At 38.8% G+C, this 23,435-nt stretch overlaps 1 protein-coding gene across 1 annotated transcript in view; it reads left to right on the forward strand.

The window, feature by feature from the left end:
• The window catches only part of ATP6V0D2 (ATPase H+ transporting V0 subunit d2), a 39,282-nt gene extending 17,467 nt beyond the window's left edge, over positions 1-21,815 (forward strand). The window contains exons 3-8 of the mRNA XM_002916895.4: positions 9,337-9,515; positions 10,737-10,816; positions 12,247-12,324; positions 18,418-18,594; positions 19,742-19,819; positions 21,325-21,815. Coding sequence (XP_002916941.1) covers positions 9,337-9,515; positions 10,737-10,816; positions 12,247-12,324; positions 18,418-18,594; positions 19,742-19,819; positions 21,325-21,486 — 754 coding nt within the window. The 3' untranslated portion in view covers positions 21,487-21,815. The remainder of the gene's footprint in view (positions 1-9,336; positions 9,516-10,736; positions 10,817-12,246; positions 12,325-18,417; positions 18,595-19,741; positions 19,820-21,324) is intronic.
• The last annotated feature ends 1,620 nt before the right edge of the window (positions 21,816-23,435 follow it).

Below are 23,435 nucleotides of genomic sequence, written 5' to 3' on the forward strand. Positions count from 1 at the left end.
ATATATATATATATATATATATAGTAATTTCAAGAGAGCAACAGCAGAGAATTAAACCAAGTGTTGGGCCCTGTGTGACTACACGGGTTGCACGCCCACGTAACTGGCTGAGTGTCTCTACACAATATATGAATATATCCACACTTACACCATATCCACATGACATACTCAAAAACAAATGCAGCTTATTTTTTGCATTAGAGTTATAATCACGGGTGAAAATGAGAAAAGACTGCAGAGAGGAGGTGATGCCAAAGCTGAAGACTTGAAGGGTGAGACCTTGCTTGCACGCGGATGTGGCTGGGAGGAGGCAACGCGTGCAGAAACGTGGCCGACTTCCTCAGTACTACTGTTGCGTTGCCCGTGCCACATGCGACCCGCAAAATTAGCGTCTGACCGTTAGGGATGTTAAGGTAATGGAGATAAAAGAGCTTAGGATACCATCCCTACAACAGTTCTCCCTGAAGGAACAAATCAGGGCAAAGGTAGACATGTTTTTTTCCTTCGTTCTTCGTCCACATTCCGGGTGGGGTAATCAACCACCAGGGGGCATGATTGATCCCAGTAGCCCGTTCCATTGCTCCTTCCCCAACAGTTGTTCGGTAAAATAAATTTGAGACTGTCTCATAACCTGGAAGGATTGAAATCCACCCTGGTACTGATCCAGATATTCACTGCCTTAATTGTATTTTATCGTGTTTATTTCTTTTCTTCTTTTTAATTGAAAAGCTCGTGCCTGTGTTTTTTATTAAATTTTATTTAGTGCTCACTGCAAGCACTTCTATAATTACTTTACATGTATTAAATTCATTTAATTCTCATGACATCCGCATGGGTAGCACTAATATTTGCGTTTTAGAAATAAGGAAACATTAAGTAGGGATTGTATTTCCGAATGCATTTCCCAAAGCCCAGACGTAACCCAAATAAGTGTTTCTTGTTCTTGTTTTTATTTTTATTATTTTTCTTTTATTTTTATTATTTTTCTTTTCTTTTTTTTTTTTTTTTAGATTTTATTTTTAAGTAATCTCTACACCCAAGGTGGGGCTCCAGCCTTCAACCCTAAGATCAAGAGTTGCATGCTCTACTGACTGAGCCAGCCAGGAGCCCCAGCCCTCATTAGTTTGATGCATAATTTTTTTCTTTGTGAAAAAAGTTTTATATGTATGCAAATGTTTATATGTAAACAAATATAAATATACATAGTTGGTTTTATTGTTTGTTTTAGAACAGCAAGATCATATTACATGTATTATCTATACTTTGCCTTTTTTAACATAATCTAGTCAATTTTCTACATAAGCACACAAAGTCTACCTTATTTAAAGCACATATTTGTATCCCATTGTGTTAAATCCACTGTCATTTATTTAACCATTCCCCTTTGTCCATCTGGGTGGTTTCATTTCTTTGCTATCCCAAGTAATGTTGCAACAAACATCATTGTACATATTTGTGTTTTCTTATGCCAGAATTTCTTTAACATGGATTCCCAGAAGTGAAATTATCAATAGATGTGCAGGTCTTAGATTGTGATAGACATTAGCAGATTGCTCTCTCATACTTCAACAATACATGAACGTTTTCTTCCTTTCTTAGTCTCTTTGCTATTTTTCTTTTCTTTCGTCATCAGAAGATATGAGATTCCCCAACATCTATTGTAACTGGTGTTTTGAATATAATAAAGATGAGATCCACCTGTTAACTGTTCTTGACCAAAAAACCCCCAAAAAACAAACAAACAAACAAACAAACAAACAAACAAACAAACAAACAAAAACAGGCTATGATAGACACAACTTATTTAAACCCATCTAACTGGCAAGAAGAATCACTCCACTGGTGTTTTCCTGTGAATTACCATAATATTTACATGCATGGCCAACGAAGGGGTGACAGTGGAGTAATTTCCCTAGTATTATAATTCTCCTCGGTGGAAAAGTATAGAAAAAGCAAGGAATAGGCAGCTATGACCCCTAGAAAGGGAGCTCAGGCTAAGATACCAGGTAGCCAGTTATCTCCTTCACTTCTATTTCCCCGGTATCAGAGTTAATGTATTTGAATGAACATAAAGAAAAGTTTACTCATTGATTTGATTTAAAAAAATCATCATTGTGTCCCTATTCTGTACAAGTATGAGGTTCAGGCTTCTTGGAGGCCACAAAAAAATGTAATGAACAAATTCCTATAACTAATAAAGTTGGTAAGAACATCTGCAAATAACTATATTTGAAATGAATATGTAAAATGACTTAAAGGCACACAGTTGAATAGTGACAAAATTAGTATTACAGTCCAGGTCTTATTTCCTCAGATATGCAATAAATATTTGTGAATGAGTGAGTTAACTATTCATGTTCACCAATGATACTGCCAATATATATTGAAAATTAATTTCACCCCAGGATAAATTTAAATACAAAAATTTAGAGAGAGGAAAAAAGATATCACTTCTAGCTGGAGATATTTCAAAAGCTTAACGAAAAATGTGGTATTTGAATATGACCTTAAAGAATGGGAAGGATTTTGCTTTCTAGCAGTTGGTGGGGAAGGAAGGTTTTATATATCTAGAGAATAGCAAGAACAAAGACACTGATGTAGAAAAGGACAAATAAGTTTGAGGAATTTTTAAATCCGAACAGATGGGTTAAACCAAGATACTAGAGAAGTACTAGAGAAAGAGTTTTCTAAAGATTCCAGAGCTACCAAGGGTTTGGGAAATGCATAGTGATCAGCATTCTTGTTCTAAAATATGCTATTATAGGCAATGCTGACTTCTGAGCAATTTTTCAGCATTTTGTTTTGTGAGAAGGAAAAATGAGTGTGACAGCAAAATTAATTGCTTTTTAAAATTATTTTAATTTTCACTTCTTCTATTTAAAAAAGGGAAACTTTAGGGAAGTAAGAAATGCTACCCAAAAAAGTCAAATTTCAAGAGGGAGCAGATGTTTATGGGGGTATTCTAAATCTCAGCAGTCTATTTAACAAGTCAGACTAAACAGCAGAACTGCCCCCCATGAGGATTTAAAGTTAGCATCGGATTAAATGAATCTGCAGTCACAGAAATGTTTACCAATGTGATCAAGGAAACTTTCATTTGAAAATTAATATATTGGAAAATACTTCCAGCATGGCCCTATCGTTCATGTCATATAAATATGTTGGGCCTCTTAAGGGTGGATCAGCACCTTTCATGAGAGTGAAATAACTTAGAGTACACCAAGTGTATTTCACACATAGCCCAATCCTTGCCGTGACCAATCACTCTTTATGCATTTCATGTCCCTGTCTATTCCTCACGTACAAATGTGACCTAGCAAACATATCACAGTTCTGGTCACCTAAAACAGAATCGTTGTCATCAAGAATGTTATATATTATGTGTTGCAGATGAAAGGATGCTGACCCAGCCTCTTGGTAGAAAGGAACCTGTAGCAAATCAAGTCCTGATATCAGGAAGGGCTCTTGCAGTGAAGCCACATTGAAGTCACAGTGCTTTCAGATACAGAATCTCTTATAATCACAAGTTCACCAAGTTAGTTACCATCCAGTCGCACCCAAGTGGAATAGTTCAGGCTGAGTCTTGAAGAGCCTCCATCTAACAAAGGGATTCAGGCCTTTTAATATATAAAAGCAGTTATCATTTATGACAACTAGTCAACAGGCATTGTTTTGAGATTAATGATTACATTCCCAAAAGATAAACATGAAACTGAAGTTCTGGTATCTTAAAGGAAACATCATGAAGTAATGAACACACAAGGGTCATTATAGGGTAATGTGATGCAGAACAGGATGATAACGGTTTTCTAAAATAGGTATAAGCCAGATTTAATATTTAATATCCCAGCAAATAACATAATTTGTGGTCTTGTAGATGATCCAGTCTTCCACTCAGTTCCTTGTCTCTACACCACAAAAGGGTTGATAACCTCTTATCTTTTAAAAGCAATGGGTAGGGGCGCCTGGGTGGCGCAGTCGGTAAGTGTCTGCCTGCAGCTCAGGGTGGATCCCGGTGTTCTGGGATCAAGCCCCATATCAGGCTTCTCCACTGGGAGCCTGCTTCTTCCTCTCCCACTTCCCCTGCTTGTGTTCCCTCTCTCTGGCTGGCTGTCTCTCTCTCTCTGTCAAATAAATAAATAAAATCTTTAAAATAAAATAAAAGCAATGGGTAAATTTAGAAAAGATTCTATTGGCTAGAACTAAGTATAAAACTGCAGAGATGTAGAAATCTCAGACAATAGAAGAATTAAAACATTGTAAGTTTTTTATATCAAAGAATATGTGGCTTATAATTTCCTGTTCCCCTTCCTCCAAAGTCTGGTTTACTATCTTCTTCTGAGAGTGTATGATCACATCATCTTTCTTTATCCAAGGCACTCTACTAGTGCTTTCATATGTGTTACTAATCCAAATGCCAACCATTCAAAGTTGAACAAACACTTCCATTTTAAGCCTGAGAAAATGGAGCTCTTGCTAAACTGGTTTTTACGTGACAGAGTTAGGCTCAGAGTTAGGCTCCTCTGTTTCAAAGTCTGGGCCTCTTCTACTGTGACAGCGTAACAATTTATAAAATGTTGTTACATGTATGATTTGATTTAGTTTACACAATGACCGTATGAAGAAAGTGATGTTCTACCCTTTCCCACACCTTGATGCTAAACATCTTAAAAAGGATAGTCTGTGGTCATCTGTTTTCTCACTTGTGTACTCAAACCACTTCAGTCTTGGTTCCTACCTCATTCTAGTTGCTAGATCCAAGGGATATATTTTCAGCCCTTTCACGGCTTGCTGTGGTATTCAGTTACTGATGGTTTTGGCCCATGCGTTCTGTGAGGACATTTTCTCTTTGTGCTCTTTTTCCCATTCTGGCCCTTCCTCAGCCTGCCTTGCAAAATCTTGCCCCTTAAGAGCTTTTTTTTTGGGGGGGGGGTCTGTTCTATTCGCTTTTCTAAAATGCATACTTTTTTTTTTATGATATTATTTACATCCATAGTTGGAGAAGTAATCAGAAAAGCCAGGTAATAAAGAGCTTTGCACACGATGAGAAATTTCTGCTTTATTCTAGAGGCAAAAGGAAGGCATTGACAGATTTTTAGGAATAAGAGTTGTGATGTTGCTGACAGAGATAGAGATTATAGAAGAAGGAGAAACCCTGGGGGCATTCAGGTTTTGAGATAATGTGACTGAGGTGTCTATGAGAAAACCAGGCAATCATAGCCACAAAAAGGAGGTAAAAGAGTGAGGATCTGAGGCTGGGCAGAGAGATTTTGACTTGAACTGTAGAGTGATTCCTCTAACTCACCAAATTATGGCTCTGCATTGTCTGACCATTCAGCAGCTGTTGTATCAGCCCAGAATTGGATAGTTAATGTACAGGAAATGTATTTTAGTTAGCTTCAAGATCCTTAAATACGTTTGGGAGCAAAAAGAGAGAGACTAGCACTAAGACCAAAAGGAAATGTTAAAATATCATCTGCCTCGAGCTGTTTTTTTCTCAAATCTAATAGGAGCCAGAGTTTTGGCTTTGGGGTGCCAACTCTGCCTCTTCCTAGCAGTGTGACCTTGGACACAGTATTTAAATAAAGTGATAATAATGGTCCTTACAGCACTGAGTCGTGAGGCTTGAGTGAGAACATGCATGTAATGCCCGACACACAGGAAAAACTTCAAAGAGGTCTGGTGTTTTAAAGATTATAATTTTTACAACCTAAAATTTTGGAAATTAAGTCACTCACTCTATCACAATTTTAGGTGACTTCATGATTTTCACAGGTGCCAGTATTAGAGTTATAGAATAAAATATTTAGCAGGGGCTATACATGAGAATGTTTGCTGGACCACTAGAGAAAAGTTAACCTCGCTCGCCTAGCTCTGTCACTACATATGAACACAATTATCTAAAACATGAGGACTTTGAACTCGATGAACTCCCTGGTGTCTTTAAGCTCAAAAATTAGTCAAGCAATATCAGCAGTGATTTTATTCCTAACCACTCTATGTGTGGCCCTGAGGATCTATAAAGATTATAGGCTGAAGAAAGGAAACTGTTTCTGGGCACATCAGCCCCCTGCCACCCCAGAGAGCCAACGATAATTATACACCCAGTGCATGTGTGTGATAGGGATGAGGGAGGGGACAGGAAAGAGACCCCCTCCCTTCTGCCTCCTGCCATGGGCTAAGCCCTGGGTCTTCACTCCATTTCCTGAACACACTATGAGAACTGGTGTTATTGTGCCATCTTAAAAACAGAGCAGTTAAATAGTGAGTTGAACTAATACAGAATCCAGTTGCTTTAGTCCTTGCTTTTTATACTATAGGGCCCAGACTATTAGTAAAAAAAAATTTTTTTTAATTTTTATTTTCTTTTATTCTTTGAGTAAACTCTACCCCCAACGTGATTCAAGACCCCAAGATCAGAGTCTCATGCCCTACCGACTGAGCCAGACACCCCTAAAAAGAATTTTTAACTCAGTACGGACACGTGCACACGCTGCATGGACATAGGCTTGAGTGTTACATGTGGGCTAAATCCTTAAGCATTGACATTGGTTGCCCGTCCGCATTGGTCTAATAGTCCTCTGCAAGTTGGGAGTGTTGGCAGCTCATATGCTTTTACATTACAGAGGTGCTGTGGGGAACAATTAAATGTCTGGAGCCTGCTAAGGATTATTAAGTGCTAGCGATTCCCCTCTTAGGTAATAGCTTTTGAGCCATAAAGGGACAGTTAAATAAGCACTTCCATTTTAATATCATTTTCAAGAGATAAAAAGGAGTCTAAAATTCTATAATGTCTAAATTTGGTACTGCTGTTTGGGAGGTGAAGAAACTTTAGAGTCATGTGCCTTTTATAAAGGATAATTGCTTGCTTCTAAACTTCTTCAGATAGAATTTTTATTGGAGTAAATTGTAGAAGGTCCACAGTGAAGGAGACTCTTGCAGCAGGAAATGCTCTCTTGCACACGACGTCTGTGACCCATGCAACCAGACTCCAGTGACACTGTTTCTAAGTGGCTTGGCTAATTCTTATCCGGTTGTTTTTCAAGCCTGAATTGTGGCCGCAGTTTGTCCCATCACTGTCAGACCTGGAGGAACTCAGCTCCTCAGTTGGCTGCCCCTTCACTGTCCTGATCTGAAACCTCACCTTCTCGGCTCCCTCCTTCTCAGCGCTAGAAAATGTTCTCTTCTCTCCCATCTTAAAAAAAAAAACAAAGACTGAAGTCCAAAGCCCCTTGGCCCCTGGGTCTCCGTAGAGCTACCTTCCCCTTCTTTTAAGGTCAACTTGTAGTTTGAACTCTTTTTTCTTTTTAGACCTCTTTATTTCCATTCACTTTAAACACACGAGGTCACATTTCTGCCACTTTCTCCCTTTTCCTTTCCACTAAAAAAACTCACCTGGAAGTGTTTTCACTGTTGTCATATGACCTGTTAGTTGCTGCCTCTTATGGACACTTCAGTGTCTTTCTTGACTTTCCTGTGGCCTTTGATGCTCTGACCCCTTCTTCCTAGAACTTCTAGAACTCCCCCCTCCCCGGTTTTCCTCCTACTATCTGGTCATTCCTTCTCAGGTTACATAAAGGTCCTCAAATGTTGACGTTCTCCAGGGTTCTCAGGGCAGAGCTCTTTATGTGCACTCTAGGATGTGATCCCAATCAGCTCCAAGACTTCTGCTTCCACCATTAAACTTCCCCCACTAAACCCCCCAGATGTCTGGTCCTGGCTGTCTTCAGGGCTCGGACTTCTGAAGCCTACTTAGCATCTCCTCTAGGATATCTCCCAGGCATCTAAACTCCTTCTGTCCAAAGCATCCTCTCCCACTACAACCTGCTCTTCCTCCAATGCTCTCGTCTCAATCAGTGGCTCCACAGTCTGTTAAACCTAGAAACCTGTGTATCATCCTTGACAGCTAAACACAGCATAGAATAAGGGCTAAGAGATTCCAGAAGCACTGTTTGAATGTCTCAGCTGTCTCATTCATTAGCTGTGTCATCATGAGTGAGATTTTCACTTCTCTGGGTCCCTCTGGTTCCTCGTCTGTAAAGTGGAGAGAAGAGCAGCACCTACTATCATCACAGTGTTGTTATCCCGATTAATTAAAATAACTTTTGTAAAGCACCTCACTATCTGTCTGTTTACCCCTTCTCCTGTTTTAATCATCATTCTGCTCAGATCATAACACTCGCTTCTTCTTAAAGGCATTCAGTATCTTCCATCGCCCTTCACCCCAAATTCCTATTTTGTCTGTCAAAACCCTGCATGCTTAGCCTTGGCCCTACCTCCACTGCCCAGTGCTGGGCAGAAAAAAACTCCTTGTGTTCTCTTCTCTGGGGCTTTTTTTGCATGCTCTTCCTTCTGCCTTGAAGACTTCGCTCCCTCAGTTCCCATCCACTTTTGCCTGGACAGCTCTTACTCATTCTGCAAGTTTCAGCCTGAATATTGCTCCCTAGGAAGTCTGATCCCAGACTGCTTTGGTGCCCTGCTCTGAATCTCCACACTGCCCTGTAATTTGCCTAGCATCCATGCTTCGTTACAATTTACTGTAATGGATTCTTTGTCCAGGTCCCCCCTCACACTATACTCTCTGTGAAGTGAATCACTCTCTCTTACATCTCAGCCTCATTGCTTGGAGTATCCTGGGTGCTGAGCACATGAGTGAACAAGCATATGCACCCAGGATATCCTGGGCAGAGCTGATATTGAGCAACATAATCATATAAAATGTGAACCTAGGGACTCTTGGAGACCTAGGGAGAAAACAGCTAGAAAGTTCACCACCTGGTCTCATAGGAGGAAAAGAATACAGAATATTTTAACTTTTTAATAAACAAAATATTAAAGGTTTTAATATTAAATTTAGCAAGTATTTTATTTATTTTAAAATATTTTAAATTTTGAATCAATGATGGGCTTTATTGCAGATTTAAAAAGTCAGTTTTTAAGGTAGAGTGAAATGCTCCAGGTCTGTGTTTCTCAACTTTTTAAGCCCATAGTCTGTTCTGAGAAACCACACAATTTCACACTCATCCTCACCCTACCACATTTGACAATTACAATGTTGGGGTTGTTTTCTGCCTATTCCCACCAGCCTACGTTTTATTTAGCTTTATTTAGTTATTCCGACATTGATTTTCAAACTGCGATATCCTCAGAGAGTCAGGTATTTTACCCCACTCACATCTCTCAAACCCCAGAGTTTAAAATAAAAAAAAAAAAAGACTCCTATATTTCTTTAATGCAAGAGTTTGTGCCTGAACTATATTTTTCTTTTTTACTTATGGTATGCTGCTTATTGTCATACAGTTGCCTTCCTAATGATTGAGCCTTCTTCTAAACCAGATGCGGTTACATGATAGACAATGTGATTCTACTGATGAACGGTGCATTGCAAAAAAAATCTGTGAAAGAAATTCTGGTCAAGTGCCACCCATTGGGCCGTTTCACGGAAATGGAAGCAGTCAACATTGCAGAGACACCTTCTGATCTCTTTAATGCTGTTCTGGTGGAAACACCGTTAGGTATGAATGTGTAAGCAATTGTATTGCTCCCTGTGCATGTTACCATAGTCATCAGAAAATGTACGTTCAAGTCATAGTTTTCTCCATGAATCCAGTGTCATACTATACGATTCCTAGATGTGGAAGGGACATTAAGAAATCGTTTAGTCCAGCTCCCTCATTCTTCAGATGACAACAAATGAAAGTAACCTTCCCAGAGTCACATAAGAACCATTTGTAGCCAAGTAGGAGCTGGGGCTCATCACCCAACCTCCAAACCTTTGTACGTTGTACCAGATCATAGTAAATAAATGATAGAACTTGTAATTTAAAAAAAAAATTAATTTTCTAGCTGGGTTTTATATGATTAATTCCTTATCCTCTTGTTTTAAACTTCTGTCTAAATAAGGCTGTATCTAGGCAGCATTTTGTTTTAGGAAGTTTAGGAATGCCATTTTTCTGGGATGCTCAGGGGCGCCTGTCAAATGACCTGAAGCAATGATGAAATAAATGCTAATTTCATCATAATTTAGCACTGATAATAGTTCTAGCATTCAAAATGCTAATGGGATAATTTTACATACGTTAGTGTCAGGAAAACTGGAGAGTAGCAATTCATAGCAATTCACTGTTGATCATGTGTCAAAATAGCTGCTGTTGAAAACAGAAATTTCAAAAAGACAAAAAAATGGGCCATGATTAAATGTATGATGCTAAGGGAGCGTGGTGGAAAGAGGGTAAGTCTATAATCATGGATATTTGATTCCAGTCTCTGCCTGGTCCCATCTTGGTGACTTGGGGCAGTGCAGTTCCCTCAGTTTCCTCATTTTAAAAATAATAGTATCTTAGTATAACAGAGCTTTGAAAACTAAATACAACACAGCTTTAGTACAACTCAATGCTTAGCACATAGTAAGGTTGCAAGTGATAAATACTACTATAAGATAGGGGTTAGGGGGTCTTCAAAAAGTAAGCCATAAAGTGACTTGTCCCAAGGTTTCGTGAAGATCAAATAAGGTAAAATATATGCAGTGTTTAGTGAACAGCTTGCACGCAGTAAACACTTAGTAAGTAATCACTCTTACTGCCATCATTGCTGGTAGTTTGATCCAGTCTGTGGCTTGCCACTGCACAGGGTCCTAGTCAGGAGTGAGCCCAAGGTGATGTGTTCAGGAAATCTTTTCTACAGTTTATAATCATGCTTTGGATTAATTTATTTTGTGTGGTAATTTCTGCTTTCAGCTCCATTCTTTCAAGACTGTATGTCTGAAAATACCCTTGATGAACTAAATATTGAATTACTGCGCAATAAACTATACAAAGTAAGTGTTTCCCAAAATACTATGTTTTTCTTTACGACATAATACATCTTAACCAGAGTTCTTTATTAAAGGTGACTTTGCCCATTAGCCAACTTTTGTAATTAGGAAGCTTTGCATACTTGGAATACAGCTTTTACAGTCCTGGTCTTCTGGTTCAATGCATACATGTCAGCTTCCTGTGAAGCAGCGAGGTTCTTGAGAGGAAGTTACACACTCCATTCGTCTCTGCATTCCTAGCTCCTTGCCTGGTGTGCCTGGGACATAAAAAGTAGCAATTGGATTGATGGATGGTGGGTGGGTGGACAGATGAGTAAAGTGAACCATATCCATTTTAAAACAACCAGCATACAGTGGTACCTGGCTGGTTCAGTTGGCAGAGCTTGCAGCCCTTGATCTCAGGGTTGTAGGTTCAAGAACTGTGTTGGGTGTAGAGATTACTTAAAAATAAATCTTAATAAAAGTTTTAAAAAAATTAAACAACCAGCATACATAGTGATCCTTGTGTTATGTAGTATCCACCTCTGTCCTTGAGTTTTACCTTGCATAACCTGGCCAGCTGTCTGTCTGGACTATGCTGCCATCATTTGAGTAGCTCTATGTTCTATGGACTGAGCAAAATCTGTCCATTTTCACTCATACAACCATAGCATCTTTGGACAATCTCACACAGTGGCTGAAGGAGTATATGCTGTCATGCCATATATACAGCTGGTTATGCTAAATCATATGGTCCTTTCAAAAGCACTATGTTGCAGGCCATTTCCTCTTTAGAAAGAAATGTATGGACTTACAGGAGCCATCCTTGAACTATAGCTAACAGCAGGCACTGTTCTAAGCAAATTATAGGCATTAATTCACTTAATCTAGCCAGCAAAACTATGTGCTATCCCCATTTCTCAGATGAGAAAACGGAGACATGGAGGGGTAAGATTTACTTGGCAAAAGTCAGTTAGCTAGTAAGTAATTGAGTTGGGATGCAAACACAGTCAGTCTAACTGTTCAGCCGAGACTCTGCCTTCCCGATGTGTCCTTCATGACACAAGCCATACAGACATGCCTCCTGAGCACCAAGAGTGATTAAATGTCAGCACATGACCAAATTTAGAACTATTTGTTGAGCTCATCGAAGAGTTTAGCACTCTTATTAGAGTACCAAAATTTAACCATGTGAACTAAACCCAAGAACCTTGAAAAAAAAGTGCTTGTTAAGGAATCATAAGGTACGATAGGTACAATTTTGTTTTTGTTTTTTTTAAGCTGTGCAACATGCTTCATTGTGAACGTTTGTATCAAGTTTTTAATAAAATATCACCCTACGGGATAAGTAATTCAACCTCCATTAAAGTATTTAATAAGCCATGAAAAGCTGATCTAGAAATTTCCAGAGGAAAATATCTTCATTTTATTGTTTTATGATCTTTCTTTTTAAGTCTTACCTCGAGGCATTCTATAAATTCTGTAAGAATCATGGTGATGTCACAGCAGAAATCATGTGTCCCATTCTTGAGGTAAGAAAGTCCTTGAATTTCTTTATGCCAGATAATGTGCTTATAGACTTTTCATTTATATAATCCTACTTACATTTATTTATGTTAGAAGCTATTTATCTCCAGGTGCCTGGGTGGCTGTCCGTTAAGCATCTGCCTTCAGCTCAGGTCATGATCCTGGGTCCTGGGATTAAGCCCCACATCGGCTCCCCGCTCAGTAGGAAACCTAATTCTCTCTCTCCCTCCACTCCCGTGCTCATGCTCACTTGCTCTCCTGTTCCCTGTCTCTCTCTCTCAGATAAATAAATAAAAACTTAAAAAAAACCTCCTTTATCTAAAAATAATATGAACAACGTATTTTATCATATATATCATTTGATGTCTTCAGTTAAGAGTGGTATTTTCCAAGTTTTCTACATAGTAGAGTTATTTTGGAATTAGAAAAGAATAATGCCTATAAAAGTTTGGTCATGATTCATTTTGATGTAATATGAACAAAGTAGATTATAATTAGTTAAAAATTTGGTATACTATGAGCAATTGGTAGACTATGAATACTTGTAATAATAACCCAACTTCCCTCCAGCAAGGAATATTGGGCAAGCTGGGAATTCTCACAATGTGGAACCAAAGTCCACGGTGGGCCTTGTTCCTTATATAAATCCTAAAATAAAGGACACTCAAACAATCCTCGAGCATTCCAGCTCTGGGTAGGAAGACTCTGGGTTCAGTGATTCACAGTTGGTGTGCTCACTAAATTATGTGTCAAATCCCACCACTGCTTTCTGCCTCTCTAATTGATGCTTCAATCCTTTTAATTCCTCTTTATCATCACAGTTTTCACCTGTGTTCAGAGATCATCTTGCTTGCATGTGTTGATCTCAGAGATTCAGGCCAAAGATCAGAAGGATCTGGGGATATCCTGGGCATAGTTTGTATTGTGTTTCATATAGATCTCTTTTCCTGGCTTCACTTGAATGGGGGGGGGCAGATACCATTCTAGACTTAGAAAAGCCCTTTGCTTTGCCTGGTGAAACTAAGTTTTGTCTAAAGAATATCTTTAATCATTAGATTATCTGTCCCAGTAACTTCATTGGTAGGTAGATTAAATAGTTCAATGACTTCTGATTTCAAGAAAAGCTTGATAAGAACTGCCCTTTAGGCAAAAAAGGGAAAAAACCAAAAACCTGAATAACTTCATCTGCATGTGTTTTAACCTAATGTTCTGAAACTGCATATGATACAAGTAGTTCCCCTCAAAACATCTAAAATTAAAATTTTACAGTTAAAGATACTTTGCTATCCCCTGTTGAAACTCTTCAAGCAAAACCAGTCCTTGAAGCAAAAATTTATTACTGGACAATGCCAAGAAATCTCTTTTGCCTTTAGCTATGTTACACAAGAAATAGGCACTGATAAATAAAATAACATTTTTTTTATGGTATACTAAATGTCTGAAAGTAAGCTAGTCTCTTTCAGACATTCTGATCACATAACATAAGTAACCTGCTGGCCCTATGAAGTGCTCCCCTTTCTTGTCATAAATTTTTAACTACTAGCCGCACTATAAGAAGCCACATTATCTATGGCTTGAAAGTGTAATATTTACTGGCATAAAGAAATGGCTTGTGTGCTTTATACCCGCAAAATATGTGAAATAAGAGCTATGGCAAAACTCATAACCTTACAAAAGATATGCAATGACACTATTAATAGTTAACATTTATAATGTGCCAGATAACTACCCTAAGTGCTTTATGTACTTGAATTCACTTAAACTTCAAAACAGCACAGTGAGGGTGCCTGGGTGGCTCAGTTGGTTAAGCGTCTGCCTTCGGCTTAGGTCATGATCCCCGGGGTCCTGGGATCAAGCCCCCTGTCGGTGGGGAGTCTGCTTCTCCCTCTCCTTCTGACCCTCCCCGCGCTCCCCCTCCATGCTCTCGCTCTGAAATGAATAAATAAAAAATCTAAAACAAAAAACAAAACCAGCACAATGAAAATAAAACTACAGCACAACAACATGGGAGTTTGCTATCTATTTTTCAGAACGGGCAACTGTAACTTGCCTGATGACACACAGATAATAAGTGGTAACATCAGAATGTGAAGCCAGGTAGCCTAGTTCTTGATCCTCTGTGTTTATCCACTATATTACCTCTACATTAAATTCACCATCTGCAATTCTTATATAAAAGTAAGTGCTAATTCAGGGCACCCGGTGGCAGTTAAGCATCTGCCTTCCCCTCCAGTCAGGATCCCGGGATTCTGGGATCCAGCCCTGTGTTGGTCTCCTGGCTCAGTGGGAAGCCTGCTTCTCCCTCTCCCTCTGCCACTCCCCCTGCTTGTGCTCTCTCTCAAATAAATAAATAAAATCTTTTTTTTTTTAAAGTAAGTGCTAATTCATAATCAAGATCATATTGCGTGTGCTATAAAAATCAGAAATAGTTAAGAATTATGTCTCTGTAGTCCTCAGTAATGCAGAAAGGACAGCATAGTATTATAAGAATCCTTACCTCTGTAAGGGTTTGATCAGACTACTATATACCCAGTGTTCCCATTATCCCTTTCCTATACCCATGATACTACCACATTAGATTAGGTTTTTTTCAAGCTGTGTTAAAAATAAAAGTCCATTTAACTATCTTTATACATTATGTAGAAGTATTAGTTATACATAGCATGCAATTATAACGCTTCTAATGATATGATCAGAAGAGATTTGTCAGATTTATATAAATTGATATATAAATATGTCAGTTCATGTAATTACCCCCCATTTTATTTGTGCAACAATAGAGCACTTCCAGTTATAAAGTACTTCCATGTATGTTCTTATTTAATCTCATTTGACAGGAGACTTCAAAAGACTTAATGTGGTAAAAGAGAGCATTAACCTGGCCTTGCATGCAAAAATTTGACCTAATTACGAGATTGTGACTCATATGGGAAAAAAAAAAAAGAACTGAACTTATTTTCAAGGCATATGTACTGCAGCATACTGTTTGCCTTTATGCCTTTTATTATTTGTCTTTGCTCTTCTGACAACCTATATGTTTAATAAGACAATGAAAAACAAGCACAGAATAAGTGTGTTTCATCTTCCCGAGCTCACAAGGCTGGGCTCAATTCCAGTACATGTAAACCTTTTCCACTGCCATTGACCCCTCGACCCACTGCCCCCACAAGGTATTCCTGTCCTCCGATAATCAACCAGCAAGAATGTGTGACCTGATCAGCCCAACTCTGTCATGTGCAACTGATAATGATGTTGAATAAGTCAACAGTATACTTTTGCAACAACAACAAAAAATAAGGTATGGTTTTAAAATGAATGAGCGTAAGGAAGAGTGAAAGGACATAGGACATCTGGTGTCTTCTGTGCCACACAAGAAGCCAACCATCCATAAATGATAGAGAGGACTTAAGTGAAATCTAATACCACCCCATTTACTCTCTTCCATAATCAGATGTTGTGTCAAACTGTCTGCTTAGGGAAGGTCAAACACAAGATAGCCCTTTTACAATTTCAAGATTATAGTTCTTTTCACTAACAATACACACACTCACACACAAAGAGCCTCTAGACTAGAAAAAGGTACTAAGGCAGATATATAGGCAGTTGTAATAAAAGGGAAATTAAAGTATAATAGGGAATCAAAGGAAATCATATCCAATTGGGGAGGAAATAGAAGGCCTTCTTGTAAAATAATAATAATAATGATAGCATTTGATGGGGCCCTCCAATGCAGGTAAGATTTCAACGTGGAGCATTCTGGAATGAAGTACACACACTGTAGGCAAAGGGAAGAGATATTTACAAGAACAAGAAGTTGGAGTGTTCAGAGAACCTATTGTATCAGTCAAATCTTCTCTTGGCATGGCCTGTGAAGCCTTTGCTGTTCTCTTCCCAGCTGCCTGTCCAGCCTACTTCACCTTCTTTCCTAGCGCTTGAGACATGACCATTCCTCCAAAATGTCGTGCTTTATAACTTCATGCATCTTCCTCCTCCAGAACGGCCTCTGCTGCCAGGCATGTCTGCAATGCTGCCTATCCCACCTTACTTCTCTCTTGAAAATCCTAACATCTTCTCCAGCAATCTATGTCAATTATTTGTGTATAAAACTGGGGGAAGAAAGTGAAAAAAAAAACCCCTCTAACATCTTAGAACTAGAAAGCACATTCAAGGGCATGTGGGACAATTAACTCTATTGTTGCTCCTCCTGCTCTAATTTTTATTTCAAGGTTTCTGATGGCCATGAAATCTCCCTCTTGCATTTCTTCTGTCCCTGGAAGGTCTAAAATTCCTGACAATTACATTCAGTAGCCAGAGGCAGCTGCCTTTGCTTCCAAATGAGGCCACTCCCTGCTTCTGGGTCACTCATACTTTCCATGAGGTCAATCAAAAGGATCAGAAGGAACTAACTCTCACCCTCTTGGTAGGAAACACCTGTTCTAACAAAAGAGTTCCAGTAAAATCTATTGCAAGTCTGGATTTGTTAATTCGTCAAAAGTAAGCTGATCAAAGGATATTGTAGAGCAATTATTTCAGCTATTGTGAACATACAAATAACCTAGGAATCTTGTTAAAATGCAAGCCCTGGTTTAGTAGGGCTGGACTATTTCCTGAGACTCTGCATTTCTTTTTTCATGACCTGAGCCGAAAACAAGAGTAGGATGCTTAACCAACTAAGCCACGTAGGCACCCCAAGACTCTGTGTTTCTAATAAGCTTCTAGGTAACATCAAAACTACTGACCCAAGAAACACACCTAGAGTAGCAACATTGTAGAGAATATTGGAGAATTTTGAAAGTAGTAGAATCACAGACCATTCTGTTGGATTCAGTAAACAGTTTTTATCTTCCTACGTGTCAGGCACTGGTTATTAAAAAATAAACAAGAAACAAGAGCGACATGATTTCCCTTAAAGGTTTTACCGTGTAGTAAGGAGAAAAATAGTTTCCAGATTTTAAAATAATCTAAGTGCAGGGTATTTCAGGTGTATAGAGAAGAGTTTCTCAGCTCAAGGACACTATGACAAACTCCCACGGTAGGCAGAGAGGATCCCATGAAGGACAGGCTGAGACAATGTTTGGAGGAGGTAGCAGGAGAACCGAGAGAGAAGAAACATGGAAACCAAAGGAATAGTAAATTTCAAGAAACACTGAGAGGTTGGAAGAGATTGGCCTGACTCGAAGCTGTTTGCTTAGGTGCCTGGTGGTGCTCAGCACAAAGACAGGACATGAGAATGTGTGACCCACCCGAAAGATCATGAGGTCTAACCCTATCATCTTACCAGTGAGGAAACAGGCCTGAGAGGAAGGTAACTTGTCTTGAGCCACGTAATCCTGAGCTACACAGTTAGACTGGTTGATATCCAACCTAGGACTTTTCAAGAAGAAAACCCAAACCATGCAAGTACAAACAAATGGTAAGTAGCATAAAGTTTCATTAGGTAAAAAGAAAATCATACTGACATCAAGAACCAGAAAGAGATGTTAACATTTACGACACACACCCTTTGTTCCAAACACCCTGCCAGGCATTTCCCTTTACGTTATTTTGTCCTATCCCTGAACAGACCCCAACAAGTAGGTACTATTCCCATTTTTATGAAAGAGACATTTGAGACCCTAGTGACCTATGTGACAGAGATGAGTAACTAATTTCAGAGTGCCTGGAAACCAAAGTTCAGTGGGGTTTCAAGAGTCATGGGCCATTATCACTGTGTGATCCTTCTCTGGCAAGCAAAATTACTCCATTATAAAAAGAGGCTAAGGGTTGGGGCATTTGGGTGTCTCAGTCGGTTAAGCATCAGCCTTCGGCTCAACTCATGATCCCAGGGTCCTGGTATCAAGCCCCACGTTGCGGTCCCTGCTCAGTGGGGAGTCTGCTTCTCCTCCTCATACTTTCTTTCTCTGTCAAAATAAAGAAATAAAATCTTTAAAAAAGAGAGAGGCTAAGGGAACATTAATAACACATGTTTGTATTATAATTAGACATAAATCTGGAAAGGAAAGCAAATCACTCTGGAAATGAATTTGTCTACTTAGGGTTCTGTTTATAGCATTTAGAACATGGTTAGAATTCACTGATTTTGTGTTTTGCAAATTCAGTTTGAGGCTGACAGACGTGCTTTTATCATCACTCTTAACTCCTTTGGCACGGAACTAAGCAAAGATGACCGGGAGACCCTCTACCCGACTTGTGGCAAACTCTACCCAGAAGGGTTGCGCCTGTTGGCTCAAGCGGAAGACTTCGAGCAGATGAAGAGGGTAGCGGACCATTATGGAGTACGTAACCACACCAGGCACCCGGAATGTCTTACATGTCACCACCTGTATTTAGAAGTTCACACGTCAAATTTACATGTCTTCTCTAAAGCAGTTATGTTTGTAAGCTAGAAAGCAATGTCATTCTAGAACTGTCACTCTCAAAGAAGTACTTCAAGTTTCTAAGCCACGTGGGTTGTTTTTTGTTTTGGGTGGGTTGTTGTTGTTGTTTTTGAGGTTCCTGCCAAGCAAGTACTTGTTTAAATCTCCAAGGAGCAGTCATTTGAGCACGTCTTTTGAAGTGCTTGATAAAGCAAGTTCCCCAAGGGACTGGTGCAGTGTTCTGGATATGTGAGTTTATGTCCAAGTTATATGAAATAGCCTGACCCAGCAGTCCTTTACCATTGGGTAAACAGGCTTAGGTACAGAATGTCGACTTGAAATACAAGGTAGAATATGAACATATTGGTTTCTGCCATTCCCTTTAACCAGTGGCCAGAAATAAGGAGGGCTGCTATGTCCTTCCCTTACTCCACATCCAAATGTTCCTTAAGAGCCTGCAGCTTCTCAGCTCATCCCGATTCCATTCCTTCTGACTTATGGTAACATAATGCCCTCTAGTTAACTTTTCCAGAACTGGAATGACGCTCTTACCGTTTCTGAAACATTCCAAGAAAGAGAAGTCAGCACACTGCAATAAACCTTTATAGTAGCTCATGTCATCACAGGAGGCTTTTTAGCATAATATTTTGAGCTTCTCCCCAGTTTCCACCCCTTCTACACTTGAAATTCCATGTGAATTTTATCATCTGTCATTTCAAAGAACCCATGAATCCATGCTGGTTAAACCACAAGCATTTATTTATCCTCTATAATGTGCCCAACTAGCCCTAAGAACCTAATGCAGAGATTAGGTCATACAAGGTATATTGAGGGTAGACTTGCTCCTGCCCCATAGGCCTTAATAAGCCAATAGGCTAGAAATCCATCCATATTCTTTTTATGTGGATTTTTTGGTATTTTTTCAGGAAGCCAAAGGTCCTACAAAAAACATTCAGTCTTTCTGGATAGATTTTTTAGAACAGATACATCATTTCTGTATTGCTAGGAAAATATCCTCATACATATTTATAAGAAATAATGTTTAAAAATAGCCTCTGTTTTTTAGGTGTACAAGCCTTTGTTTGAGGCTGTGGGTGATGGCAGTGGAGGAAAGACATTGGAGGATGTGTTTTATGAGCGTGAGGTATGATATAAATGGAAATGCTATTAGCTTATGTATGCTTTTTCTCTCTCAGTTTTAGACTTTTTCTTACTTTGGGTTTTCTTTTGGGGGCCTTCTTTTTACAGTTGATCAGTTCAGTTGATGAAGCGTATTCACAATTTGACAACCAGATGGGTATTAGTATCTCTGCCTTGGAGGCCCAGTGGTTCACATATGATGGATTCCCATTGAATTTTCCTATCCAGAAACACAGTGTTTTCTATCCAGTACACATAGTGAAGCTCTGGAAAGAGGGCAGCTATTGCACAATTAACTAGAGAATCAGAGCTCGGACATTCTCATGATCATATATTGACTATCCTCATGGTGTACACTCTGTTAAGTGCATCTCATTCTCTAAACCATCCCTTTCTTAAGAAGGATATGTCTATGATTATAATATAATTTAAGAACACAATTATAACACAGAATTATTTGTATGGACATCTATCTGGAGAATCTAGATTATTCTCTTTCCCTGAAAAACAGAAGAGTACTTAATCCATTTATAGTCAATTCTTGGGCTATTGAACTATTCAACAAAAGAGCTTTTTTTGAGGGGGATGGGGATACCGGATAAGGTCTCTCAAATCTAGAGAATTTTTCTAGTGTATTTTATTCATTTCTCTAAGACCACTGGCCCTTCCCTTTCAATTGACTGACAGACAGCCCTGAAATTTATCCAAATTTTAGGGTAGGACTGGCTCCAGAAAGCAGTTCGGGCCCCATCCTATACTCCAGACATTTCCCAACAGCTCTCTAGTGCCTGTCACAGAAAGAAGTAAAAACAATGCAAGTTATCCCATATATTAGGGATGTTTTTAAAATTCCACACTATTGCACAACTGCTTCAAAGAACGCTATTAAGAAAGCTGCCCTTGGCAGGAAAAAGAAGCATCTGTTCCTGAAAACAAGGACCTCCACTTCCTGAACACTTAGCTTGACGTTTTCAGAACTGCGTGAGGGACTCAGTACCTCTCATCCTTTTTCCAAAGTGGGAAAGAATAAAAGAATTGTTCCATTTCAGACTTCACCTCAGTTAAACAATTTTTTTTTAATTTAGTTTACCTAAATGAGACAAGCCTGCTATCTAGAAGCCAACTATATGTGCTACTACAAAGTTCCGCACATACATATACACACACAAACACCAAGATTTTCCCAGGAATCTTTGTGCTAGCAGTGCTGAGAAGATTTGGAGTTTGTCTAGTGTTTCTATAAACCTACTTTATTTTATTTATTTTTTAATAAACTTACTTTTTAAACTACTATTTTCTATCTTTATCTGCAGAGTGACACTAAAGTTCCCTTTAGAACTTGATGAGTTGCTACCATTTTCCTTTATTTGGCCCAATTTGGACATGGCTTATATAAATACAAATAAGCACTGTACAAACACAAACCAGTCTGTAGTTTAATATTATTTCATAAATGTAGTACATTCCCGATAAGTGATGGTCTGTATTGGTTTTTTTTTCCTTCCTCAGGTACAAATGAACGTGCTGGCATTCAACAGGCAATTCCACTATGGCGTGTTTTACGCATACACAAAGCTGAAGGAACAAGAAATGAGAAATATTGTGTGGATAGCAGAATGCATTTCACAAAGACATCGAACTAAAATTAACAGTTACATTCCAATTTTATAACCCAGTATGGGGCCTCCGATGCAGAACATCTTTAAATATGAAGAAGAGGTTCCAAGGAAAATAAAAAGAATTGTGTTATATTATCTGGGTTACACAAAAATAATTTACCCTGCACCTTCACGAGTTGCAGACCCACTAGAACATAGTAAACCAACAGTAACAAAGTGATTTTTTTTCTAGCAGCCTTAAATTTTGTTTCCACATTTATGTCTCTCTTTTCCCAGACCTTAGATATTAATTCTAATTAACCCTATGGTACTTTTCCTATTCTTGTTTGGTTGTATTAACAATCAGATCTAATTAAAGTGTTTTACTCTCACTTTCCCTTGCTTCTCCACAGGTCCAAATACTGTCTGCTTTTCTTTTCCCTCTTCTAGGTCCACAAGAACCTGGGGTTGTGTGAGACCAACATCAACCACATGTGATGAAAATACTGTGTTTTTTTTCTTTTCTTTTTTTTAAGATTTGATTTGATTTTTTTTTTTTTTTGAGAGAAAGAGAGCGTGTGCATGTGCACACAGGTAGGGGGTGGAGCAGAGGGAGAGAATTTTCCAAGTAGACTCCCCGCTGAGCATGGAGCCCAAAGTGGGGCTCAGTCCTACAACACATGAGATCATGACCTGAGCCTAAACCAAGAAGCGGATGCTTAACCGACTGAGCCACTCAGGTGCCCCAAAGATATTTAAAGTATACAGTGTGATGATTCGATATGCTTATACATTGTGAAAAGATTCCCCCCATCAAGTCATCCATCACTTCACATAGTTGCCTTTCCTCCCCACCCCCCATGAGAACGTTTAAGTTCTACTCTCTTGGCAAATTTCAGTTATTCAATAGCGTTATCAACTATAGTCACCATGTTATACATTAGATCCTCAAACCTTATTTATCCTATAACTGAAAGTTTGTCCTCTTTTACTAACCCCACCATATTTCCCCATTCCCCCAGCCTCTGGCAACCACTTTTCTACTAGCTGCTTCTAGGAGTTAAATTTTTTTCCTTTTTTGAGATTCCACTTATAAGTGAACATTGAAAGGGAAATGTGTAGCTAAGATTTTAATAATCTTTATGATTAGATGTTTTTAATTCAATAATATTTTTCTTATGATTTATGGAGGCATGGAAGAGTAGATGATCATGATTCTTAGCTCTCAGTGTCCAGATCATGTGGTTTTACACAAGGATTCACCTTGGTGGTGTGATGACAGTGATTTATATCGAATAAAACTTTCAAAGCCTCAAAGGCTTTTCAGTAGAACGATCAGAGGAAAGTTATGTAATATCCACACATGCGAATACGTGAACATAAATCATGTTATAGAGAATTAATACTTCACAGCTTAATTGTCCCTTGTGCTAGATATGATTCTGTGAAATATCAAGATTATCTAAGCCGTAGAATTTAACTGGAGTGGTTAACAGTGGCTTTAATCATTTGGTTTCACATACCCTTTTAAGAATCTGATGAGCGCTATGGTCACCTTCCCTCAGGAAAATAGACATCTGCACGTTACCCAAAACTTTGCATAGTTTTTGAAGACTGTGGATCCTCTAAAATGCATTCATGTGCAACCTAGAGGTCCACAGACTCCAGGTTAAAAACTTCCATTGCATAGGCCAAGGAATAAAAAAAAAAAAAATGTTAGAAAGCCATGGATGAGAAAGGATTTAAGAAATAAAATATAAGTACTCATATACCCTTCCATCTCTTGGAAAGGAACCCTGTTGAGCTGAGCAAGCATTTTCAGGAGGGAGGTGCATGCTTTGGTAGAAAGGCCTCCTCACCTGGCCAGCAAGGTCAGTCATGTCAGTCATGGAGATGATGGAGGGACAGAGGTCACAATCAGTTTGCTGTCATACTAGATTGAAATTATGATCCCAAGCATCCAACTCTACCTTTTTTTTTTTTTTTTAAAGATTTTAGTTATTTATTTGACAGAGACAGCCA

Source organism: Ailuropoda melanoleuca, chromosome 9 (genome assembly GCF_002007445.2).
Source record: "Ailuropoda melanoleuca isolate Jingjing chromosome 9, ASM200744v2, whole genome shotgun sequence".
NCBI lineage: Eukaryota > Metazoa > Chordata > Mammalia > Carnivora > Ursidae > Ailuropoda > Ailuropoda melanoleuca.